The sequence below is a fragment of the Carlito syrichta genome, unplaced genomic scaffold (assembly GCF_000164805.1).
Source record: "Carlito syrichta isolate Samal-C Ts95f unplaced genomic scaffold, Tarsius_syrichta-2.0.1 Scaffold315374, whole genome shotgun sequence".
Classification (NCBI taxonomy): Eukaryota; Metazoa; Chordata; class Mammalia; order Primates; family Tarsiidae; genus Carlito; species Carlito syrichta.
Window position 1 is genome coordinate 1,473,126 of NW_007259470.1, and position 11,725 is coordinate 1,484,850.

General features: G+C 39.0%; 1 protein-coding gene across 1 annotated transcript in view; it reads left to right on the plus strand.

Moving 5' to 3' along the window:
- Positions 1–3,133, plus strand: part of CUNH8orf89 (chromosome unknown C8orf89 homolog) — a 41,696-nt gene extending 38,563 nt beyond the window's left edge. The window contains exon 6 of the mRNA XM_021706244.1: positions 2,973–3,133. Coding sequence (XP_021561919.1) covers positions 2,973–3,133 — 161 coding nt within the window. The remainder of the gene's footprint in view (positions 1–2,972) is intronic.
- The last annotated feature ends 8,592 nt before the right edge of the window (positions 3,134–11,725 follow it).

An 11,725-nucleotide genomic window follows, 5' to 3' on the forward strand; every position in this document is an offset into this window, starting at 1 on the left:
GGCAGTTGTCCTGCCTCAGGCTCTCAAGCACTTGGGACCACAGATACACACTCGTCTAATTTTTTGTTTTGTTTTTTTGTAGAGACAGGTTTTGCTATGTTGCCTAGGTTGGTCTTGAACTCCTGGGCTCAAGCAGTTCTCCCACCTTGGCCTCCCAAAGTGCTGGGATTACAGGTGTGAGCCACCACACCTGGCCAAGAACTTTTTCCCTTTTTAAAAACCTTTTTGACTGGGCTCAGTGGCTCAGCCTGTAATCCCAGCACTTTGGGAGACTGTGGCTAGTGGATTGCCTGAGCCCGCGGGTTCGAGACCCACCCGGGCAACTTGGCGAGACCTAATCTCTACAATAATTAATCAAAAATTAGCTGGGCATGGTAACGTGCACCTGTAGTTCTGGCTACTTGGAAGGCTGAGGCGGAAGGACCGCCGGAGCCCAGCAGGTTGAGGCTGTGGTGGCTGGGAGCATGCCACTGCACTCCAGTCTGGGCGATAGTGAGACTCCAACTTAACAAAAAAATCCTCTTTTATTGTAACTTTGTTTTCTACTTCAATTTTTATCATTTAAGAACAAATACTTTTATATTTATTCTGATTAATTTTTGGCTGTTGAATAATTTAGAATGTGTGTATACATTTCTAAATATTTGAGAATTTTAAATTTATCTTATTAATAACTTCCAATTTAATTGCATTTGTCTGTATGATACTGACTCTTTGAAATTTTTTCAGGTTTCTTAATGCCTGGAATCTAGTTATTTTGTTGCCAGAAGATCTTTTAAAGTGTCAGGTCAATTGTATGCTGAGAACAGAAGTTCTGATCATATTCTTTTCCTTTTTGTGTGTTGGAGTCTCACTCTGTCTCCCAGGCTGGAGTGCAGTGGCACGCTCATGGCCACTGCAGCCTCGACCTGCTGGGCTCAGACAGTCCTTCCGCCTTAGCCTTCCAAGTAGCTGGAACTACAGGCCCAGCTAATTTTTTGTTTTATTGTAGAGACAAGGTCTTGCCAATTTGCCTAGGCTGGTCTCAAACCCACAAGCTCAGGCATCCTTTCACCTCTGCCTCTCAAAGTGCTGGGATTACAAGTGTAAGCCACCATGCCTGACTGATCATATTCTGAATGCTCAACTCTCTCTCTGAATGTCTAAATCTTATTACACCTGCCAATAAAACAAAACAAACAAACAAAAGAATTATAAGGGTGAATTGAAGACAATTTTTTTTGACGTTTGAAACTGTAGAAATTTAGTAAATGGTAGTATTTTAAACAAGGCGGGTCAGTATATTATTTTATTTTGTCTCTTTTTGTCTTTTCTGAGTTGGAGTCTCACTCTATTGCCCAGGCTGGAGTGCAGTAGCATGCTTATGGCCACCACAGCTTCAACCTGCTGGGTTCAGGCTATCCTTCTGCCTCAGCCTCCCAAAGTAGGTGGAACTACAGGCATCACCACCATGCTGGCTAAATTTTTTATTTATTGTAGAGACAAGGTCTTGATAAGTCGCCCAGGCTGGTCTTGAACTCGTCTGGGCTCAGGCGATTCTCTAGCCTCCACCTCCCAGCGTGCTGGGATTATGGGCATGAGCCACTGCACCTGGCCAGTATATTATTCTCAAAGTCTTATGTTTTTAAATAGACATTTTTATGCATATTTGCATTTTAGAGTCAATTGTAGTCATTGCATAGGAGCTTTGAGTTTGGTGAATCTGAATTCAAATCCTGCCTCTTACAGTTACTTGTCAAGTTATGTGTCCTTGGGCAAGTTACTTAGCTTCCCGAAATTGTCTTTTTAAAAGCTGTAATTAGAAATAGTAATGATAAATACTTCATTGTGTTGTGTGGATAAAATAGATGTAAAGTATTGACAAAGATTATTCAATAAATGTTATCTATTATTATTATTACTACCACTGTAGGATAGAAGTTTGGTTAATGCTGTTTCAGTTAGGTAAATGATTTATTTACTTTGCAATTTTACTTCACTTATTAAAAATGATTTATATCAATAAAGTAACTTGATAAACATGTAAAGTGTGACTTGAGCTAACTTTTTATAGAAATTGTGCCTTTTACTTTGAAATAAATTTCATAGCCATTCCGTATTTTAAGAAGTATATTACAAGCTGGGCTCAGTGGCTCAGCCTGTAATCCCGTGCTTTGGGAGGCTGAGGTGAGTGAATTGCCTGAGCCCGCGGGATCGAGACCTGCCTGGGCAGCGAGACTTCATCTCTACAATAAATCAAAAAATCAACCGGGCGTGGTAGCGCGCGCCTGTAATTCCGGCTACTCGGAAGGCTGAGGCAGAAGAATTGCTGGAACCCAGCAGGTCGACACTGGGGTGGCCATGAGCATGCCACTACACTCTAGCCTGGGTGACAGAGTGAGACTCCAACTCAAAAAAAAAAAAAGTATATTACAGATTTAATTTTACATAATGAAATATAAGTATTAAGTGTTTTTTTTAGCTAAATATTTTTTGAGTCTCACAGTCACAGTCATTTTTTTGTTTTTTAAGTTGGAGTCTCACTCTGTTGCCCAGGCTGGAGTGTAGTGGCACGCTCATGGCCACCCCAGTGTCGACCTGCTGGGTTCCGGCAATCCTTCTGCCTCAGCCTTCCAAGTAGCTGGAACTACAGGTGCACATTACCACACACAGCTAATTTTTTTTTTTTTTTAATTGTAGAGACAAGGTCTCGCCAAGTTGCTCAGCTAGTCTCAAACCCACAGGCTCTGGCAATTCATTAGTCTCGGCCTCCCAAGGTGCTGGGATTACAGGCTGAGCTACCAAGCCTGGCCACAGTCATTTTAGAGAGTAAGCATTGGTATTTCTAATTCAAAATATGTGCTATATGAAGAACTAGTAGTGTTTAATAGTCATTTGTGGAATAAATATTTCACTCACACTATATTTAATAGAATATTATTCATGTGTGCTTGGTTTAATTTTAATAGCTGATCCCTCCTCCCTCCCCTCAGGTTCAGGCTTCAGCGATCCTCTCATGGGAGCATCATCTGAGTACTTACAAAGACTTTCCAAAATGGCCATATTGGAGTATAATACCATCCAGCAGGAAACAAGGAAATCAAAAAAAGGCAAAAAAACAAAATCTACGAGACTGCTGACAAATATTATATAGTATGATACTTTCTTCATTGACTCTGAAGGTTCATGCATACATATTTTCTTTTTTTGATATGTGATATGATACACAATGATTTACATAAAAATGGAAATGTAAATAAAAATAAATATTTTATGTTATCTATGGAATCAATAAAATAAAAATAAATATTTTATGTTATCGATGGAATCAATTGTATTTTGTTAACATTACAAAGACATTTGAATTATGGTTTATGGGAACATGAGCATAAAAGAAATTATATTTCACGAATTTCATATACATTGATTATGTCCTTGGATTCAATTTGCTATATATTTTAAATTTCTATTTATTTTTATTTAAAAGATGTGGGGTACAATTTAGGGTTAGGTATCAAATGTTCATGATACAAGTACCTTCGTTGATGAGGTGTGCCCCCACCTCCCCTGGCAAATTCCCACTGCTGCCAATCCCACCTCCCCTGACCCCCAATAAATATTTTTGCGTGACTACTGTATCTTGTGCAAAGAACTTTGTAACTTACTATGGAAGATTCAAGGAAGAGGGAGTCCTTATTGTTGAGGTTAGGAGACGGAGTCAATAAGAACATTCTTTATCCCTGCTAGTTTGGAAACAGCTGTGAGATAAGTATTCAAGCAGATGAAGATAAAAATATTCGCTTAGTTTGCTGATAAAACATGGATAAGAAACCCTGCGTTGGATGTGTGGCGAGACTGGGTTCAATACTGAACCTCAGAATCTGGCAAATGTACACATGCAGGAGTCTTGACAACCTGGCTTGCCTGCCACACCAGGGCCTTTACAGCCAAGCAGAACAGGGCCTCTTCACTGTACGTATGGACAGATGCCTGAAGGGAAAAGGGAGTGGGGAGAGACTCCCTCTGTCTCCATGGGGAGGAGGAGGAACGTCTAGGTCAAGAGAAAAACCCCCTCCTTAAGAAGGCTTGAGGAGTGGGGAGAAGTGTGTGCCTCCATACCCTCCTGAGAAATGAGGAGAAATCAAGGTTGGTTGATTGGTATCCTGAGGAGAGGGGGCTACAGGGCAAGAGAACCACAGAGTATTGCAGAGTTTCAGAACGGGGCAGTAACATCCAGCAGGGTGGTCAGAGAAAGCTTCTTAAAAGATGTGGTGTTTTGGGGGTGGGAAAACACCTCTTAACAGGGTGCCTGAATGAAACGTAATTGTATACCTAACCCTTAACTGTACCCCACAAAACCATAATTAAAAATATTGATTCATAAAAAAGATGTGGTGTTTGAAATGGGCCTGAACAACAGAAAAGAAGGAAGGAGAGGGCATTTCTAGAAAGAGGTTAAAGCAAGTAAAGACATATTATGCATTCAGGATTGACGCACATGGCTGGAGCGCTAGGTAGCATAGAGCAAGCATCATAAATTCACATGCCTGCACTTACCAAGCTGTCACCAGCTTGAGTGACACTAGTTGGGTGAAGGCTGTGGTGAACTGGGACTGCTGAGCTCCCAATCTTTGTGCCATGTAGGCCCGAAGTTGCCAGACATCGCAACTTTTCATGAGAAGCCAGAATCTGGATTTTTAGGTGAAATCTTCTAATGTATAAATGTTAGCAACCAATTTGAAATAAGGAACTCATTCAAAATTTGTAAAGCAATTGTGTGGGCCAAAGGAAATTGCATGTGCAAGCTAGACCTGGCTTTGTGAGGTCATTCCTGGACAACTCCAGGGACAAAGACATAGATGACAATAGGGCTCAAAAGATAATTTGATAATATATGGTAGAGAGCCTCAGTTGCCAAGCATGAATTTATATTTAATCTGTTTCCCACGGGAGATGTTTGAGAACAACCATAAATTGCTACTTCTGTGATTTAGAAAGATCCATCCAAGTATAATTTGTAGGCTAGATTGTAAATGTGAAGACACTGAAGGCTGGGAAACCAGTTGGGAGGTTATTATAGAAATGAAGGTAAGATGAATAGAAGCGGGAATGGGAAGGAGGAACCTTCTTTTTTTCTGAGTTGGAGTCTCACTCGGTCACCCAGGCTGGAGGGCAGTGGCTGCTCCCGGCCACCGCAGCCTCGACCTGCTGGGCTCCGGCAATCCTTCTGCTCAGCCTTCCAAGTAGCCGGAATTATAGGCATGTGCTACCACGCCTGGCTGATTTTTTTATTTATTGTAGAGATGAGGTCTTGCTGCCCAGGCGAGTCTCGAACCCGCGGGCTCAGGCAATCCACTCACCTCAACCTCCCAAAGGTGTGGGATTACAGGTTGAGCCACCGAGCACAGCCTAGGAGGAATCTTCTTAATGAGGATATCAAGGCAGGTGACTTAAGATCAACTGTTTAGCTCTAGGAAAGGAAGAATCAAAACTAGCTCAGATTTCTGATTTTAGAGATAAGAATCTCAGGAGGAGATCTAGCATAAGAGGATAAAAGCAATTTGGGGTATATTCAGTTCAAGGTGCCATCAGGATGTCCACACAGAGATGCCAAATAGGTATTTGAAAAGCAAGTCTGTGGTGGTAGAAAAAGGTACTGACTAGAGTTAGAATTTTGAGGAACTGTTATGTAGCAAAGACCAAGTTTTCTTCTCATAAAAAAGTAGAGAGAAGAGAGCCCAAATTCATAAGGGATGGGAGGAAACAGGAAGAAGACAAAAGAAAAAGACTGAAGAAGAAGAGAAATTAGGAGGAGGAAGGAGAAGCTAGAAGAAAGAAAAGGGGAGAAGGGAGAAGAAAGAAAGAGGAGGAAGAGGAAGGAGAAGGAAGGGAGAGGAGGAAGAGGAACAAAAGGTGAAAAGGGAATGAGGAGGAGAAGGAGGAGAAACCTACAGATATTAGAGCATAAACATGTTCCATATCCTTGTATGCTATACCTGGTCTGACAATTAAGTTTGTGAACTTGCCACCATGTGCTTACATTGGCAGCACTGTGCAAACAACTTGGTAAGGTTTCATAACCTTGGCATTTGAGTGTCTCACAGCTGTGTTCATGTTGATAGGTGGTAGTGTCTTACTGAGTGGCATTCATTATTGTTGCATGTGTTTATTTCTTGTTAAATTTGGCAAGAGTGGAAGTGAAATCAGGGACATGTTAGTCCAAGTATATGAGGATAATGCCATGAAGAAAACGGCAGTGTACAAATTGATTAAATGTTTTTCTGAGGGGAGAGAAAGCATCACTGATGAAGAGGTCAAGACGGCCAGTAACAAGATAATTGACAAAAACATTGCAAAACTTCATTGAATTGTGCATTGAAATCGTCAGTTGACTATGAGAAGCATAGCAGAGGAAATAAACATTGATAGAGAAACAGGAAAATCTTGACTGAAAATCTTGGCATGAGAAAGGTGCGTGCAAAAATGGTCCTGAAGGAGCTCTTGCATTACAACAATTCACCCACTCACAGAACAACTGTCTCTGAGGGAGTTTTTAGCCAGTAAACAAATAACTGTATTGGGACATTCTTCCACACACCTGATCTGGCCCCAGTGACTTTTTTCTTTACCCAAAGTTAAAGAAAATGTTGAAAGGAAGACATTTTGATGACATTCAGGACATCAATAGTAATTATGACAACAGCTCTGATGGCCATTCCAGAAAAAGAGTTCCAAAATTACTTTGATGGGTGGGCTAGTTGCTGGCATTGGGGCATAGCTTCCCAAGGGGAGTACTTCAAATGTGACCATAGCGATATTCAGTAATGAGGTATGTAGCACTCTTTACTAGGATGAGTTCATGAACTTAATTGTCAGACCATAATATTCATTTATATGTATATGCTGCTGATATATGTGCGTTTGCATGCATTATGATGCATTAATTCCTAGGGAGGGATAACTAAATAAACTTAAGTGGCTATGTTTGTGCTTATATCTGAATTTTGATTAAGAATGATTTAGAAATTACCTGTATCTTTTCTATTTTCTAATCACCTCCTCCAAGTGTGGTCAATGATGTAAGAAATGGGAAGCAGGATAAAATTACTCTCAAACAAAATTTGGTGAACTCTTGTTCAGATGAGTACTTTTATGATTATCAGATGGATTTCATTTATTGAACTTCTATAAACTCTAAATATTTAACATTACTTGTAAACCTTACAAAAACCCTGAGAAACAAGTGAGTGATATTATTCCTGCTTTATAAATTATAGTGATATTATTCCTGCTTTATAAAGTAATATTACTTTATAATATTACAATTAAGTGATATTATTCCTGCTTTATAAAGTAAATCTGGGGTCTTTGTTCTATACTAGGTCTCTAGCCAGAAAGTAAGAGAATTAGGACTTTAAGCTACTAGGGTTTAAAGCTTATACACATAAACTCCATGGAATGGTAATTTAAATAACCTTAAACTTAGCTGATACATGTAAGCATGGCTTCACCACTTAAAATCTAGGGCAAGATAATACTTTCACAGACAAAAATATCTCTCAGTATTAAGTTGAGTTTCTGAGTTGTGACACTAACACAGCTTGCAGCATTTATACTGGTAGAGTGGAAGACTGGGATCATGTATAAATAATTATGTCTCCCCCACCTCCTCCTGCCAATCTTCCCATGAAATAGTTCAACTCAAGTCAATTCAAGAAAGGAGTGGCCTGTTTATGGAATGTTTATTTCTTTCTAATAACTGAGATATGCTGACAATAATAACTAATCACCTGTTTAGACTTGATTGAATTTAATTTATGCTTTTCATTAAATCACACACACACACAGGTTCTACTTTCTTACATCACATTTATTCTTTTTGTTCCTCATGAAGTTTTTAGAAAAACCAGTATGTATTTCACACACAGAAGTCTCAAATCACCCCTAAGTAAGATAAGTTCAAGGTTTAGAGAGAAGAATGAGGTGCCACCTACTGATATTGCAGTTACTGAGGATGTTAAACTTATGTTTGGGATTGAACACAATCTTGCCAGACATGACTCTTTTGCATTTGTGATTCAGAAGTTCCTCCAGTATAAGCAACATAGATCATAACCTTGGGAAACTGTACCTTATGATAAATATTTAGGATAGGAAGATGGAGTCCTGTTTTTAGGTTGAGAAAACAGTTCTTTACAAGGAATATGAGTAATTACTTCAGTGAAGAACAAATAATTAGTCAATATGATAGTTCCAAAGACATTTTCTAAGAAGGCTCACTTCCTTTCCTCTAATTGTCTGCACATCAAGCAGCCTTCTAACACGAAATTAGACTCCTGAGAAAATATATTCACTAAAAATCAGATGCCTTCTCTGTATGACATGTATTAGATCTGGGATTGAGTACATTAATTAATGCATTGCTATTCTGATTCACAGTCTCTGTGAATTTGGTTGGTGTGAATTGGTACATAGATCCTGGTCATCCTCATCAATTTATCCTTAATAAATTGAGGGATTTTTTAAAATTAGAAAAATCACTTTAGTAATTTTGAGAAATAATATACATTTTAAGGAATTTCAGTAATGTAGATTAGCACAAGAAGAAAGTCTAAAAAGCCCCTCAAATGTCACCACTCACAGATACCAAAAAGTGAACATATTTCTCTGCATCTATGAAGATGAAAAATACTTGTATTAAAATGGAATGGTTCTATGTATGCTATATTTAAATGAAGTTATTTAACTTAATTTTTACTTTGCTATAAGAAAAACTTAAGTGAAACTGAGGACATGGCTTACATTCAAACATTAATTTTAAAATATGTATTAAAATCTAGATTTAGACATATTTTAATATTTCTATACCTAAATCTGTATTTAAAGATCTATATCTATATCTAAGATTCCTCGACAAGGTTTTTCAAACTGAAGCATGCATCTAAATCTGAATTCCCTGGAGGTTAAAATCCAGATTCCCTGTTGTAGTTTTGATTTGCATTTCTCTGATGATTAGTGAGGCTGAACATGTGTTCATGGGTCTGTTGGTTGCTTGTATGCCATCTTTGAGAAGTATCTGTTCATGTCCTTTGCTAACTTTTTAATGGTTTTTTTTTGTTTGTTTGTTTTGAGTTCCTTGTAGATACTAGATGTTAGGCCTTTGTCAGATGCATAATTTGCAAATGTTTTCTCCCATTCTGTGGGTTGCCTCTTTACTCTCCTAATGGTTCTTTTACTGTACAAAAGTTTATCCATTTGATGAGTTCTTTTGGGGACTTGGCCAAGAATTCATTGCCTACTCCAATGTGAATAAAGATGTTTCCTGTGTTTTCTTCTAAGATTCTTATAGTTTGAGGTTTTACATTTAGGTCTTTGATCCATTTTGACTTGATTCTTGTACATGGCGATAGGTAGGGGTCCAGTTTCATTCTTCTGCATGTGGTCAGTTAGTTTTTCCAGTACTTTTTGCTAAATATGGTGTCCTTTTCCCAGTGATTGTTATTGGTGGCTTGGTCGTAGATGTGTTGGTTGAGAGATCGTGTTTTAGCTTTCGGAATCTCTGGCCTGTTCCATTGGTTTATTTTTCTATTCTTGTACAAATACCAGGCTGTTTTAGTTACTGTAGCCTGCAGTAAAGTTTGAAGTCTGGAAGTGTGATACTTCCTGCTTTGTTCCTTTTGCTGAGGATTGTTTTGGCTATTTGTGCTCTTTTTGTTCCATATGAATATCTGTATTGTTGTTTCCAGGTCTGAAAAAAGTGAAGTTGGTAATTTGATGGGTATCACATTAAATCTGTAGATTGCCTTGGGTAGTACATCTTGACAATATTGATTCTTTCAATCCATGAGCAAGGAATGTTTTTCCATTTATTTGTGTCATCTTTGATTTCTTTGCAGTGTTTTGTTGCAAAGGTTTTTCACTTCTCTGGTTAGGTGGATGCCAAGGTATTTCATTGTGGCTATTGTGAATGAGACTGTGTTTTTATTTGGTTCTCTGCCTGCTTGTTGCTGGTGTATAGAAATGCAACTGTCTTTTGCACATTAATTTTGTACCCCAAAACTTTACCCAAGTCATTTATAAGCCATTTATCAGGAGATTTTTGACAGACTCCCTTGGGTTTTCAAGGTGTAGAATCATATAGTCTGCAAAGAGGGATAGCTTAATTTTCTCTTTTTCGACTTGGATACCCCTGATACAATAAGTAAAAAAAAAAAAAAAAAAAACGATGCTGGCACAGGTGCAAAGGGGACATTTCTACACTGTTGGTGGGAGTGCAAACTAGTTCAACCTCTATGAAAAGCAGTGTAACAATTCCTAAAAGAATTAAAAATTGACTTTCCATATGATCCAATAATTCCCCTCCTGGGAATATAACTGGAGGAACATAAATCATTTTACCAAAAAGACACCTGCACATGCATGTTTATTGCTGCACTATTCACAATAGCAAAAACATGGAACCAACCCTACTGCCCACCGAAAATTGACTGGATAAAGAAAATGTGGTACATATACATGGTGGAGTAGTACACAGTCAAAAAGAAGAACAAAATCATGGACTTTGCAGCAAGTTGGATGAAGGTGGAGACCATCATACTAAGTGAACTATCATAGAAACAAAGAACTGAATACCTCATGTTCTCACTCATAAGTGGACCCTGAACAGTAATCACATGAACACAAGGGAGAGATCAGCAGTGGTTGGGCACTGCTAGGGGAGGTGGGGAGTGAGAAGGGTAGGGTACATGTAGCTACACAAAGGATACTACCAGGTCCACTACCAGGGGAATGAGGGCCAGTTGGAAACCTAAACGTCACCTACAGGAAGCCTACCTGTGTAGTTAATCCTCACTTATACCCCACATGGGTATAATAAAATAAAATAAGAAAATGTGGTACATCTACACAACGGAGTATTATGCAGCCATAAAGAAGAACAAAATCATAGACTTCATAGCAAAATGGATGTAGTTGAAGACCATCATACTAAGTGAACTATCACAGAAACAAAAATATGAATACTGCATGTTCTCACTCATAAGTGCCCATATTAGCACAAGGGAGGGATTGGCAATCACTGGGCATAGCTAGGGAAGGGAGGGAGGGAGGAGCGTGGGAGATACTGACATCACAAAGGCTACTTTGGTCCATTACTGGGGAAGTGAGGGACAGTTAGAAACACAAACTTCACCTGCATGGAGCCTACTTGTGTAGTTAATTCTCACTTACACCTGACATTCCTAAAATAAAATAAACTTTTTAAAAAAATCCACATTTCTGTAGGTCTGGGGTGAGTTCTGAGACTTTTCATTTCTCACGAGCTCCCAGGTGATGCTGGTGCTGCCTGCCCACAGATCACACTTTCTTTTCTCCCTCCCCCTTTTAAAATTTTAAAGATGTGGGGGTACAATTCGGGGTTAGGTATACAAATGTTCATTATGCAGGTACCCTTGCTGATGAGGTGTGCCCCCCCTTCCCCAGGTGATTCTCACTACTGCCAATCCCACTTCCCCACTCCCCTCACGGCAGTTTCCCGCTACTGCATCCCTTTCTTATAGTATTACTATAATTGTTCAAGGTCTGCTTATGAGTAGAACATGTGATACTGAGTTCTTTGTTTCTGTGAAAGATCACTCAGTATTATAGATTCTAAGTCCATCCAGATTGCTGTGAAGTTCATGATTTTATTCTTTTTTTTTGAGTTGGAGTCTCACTTGGTTGCCCAGACTGGAGTGCAGTGGCCGCT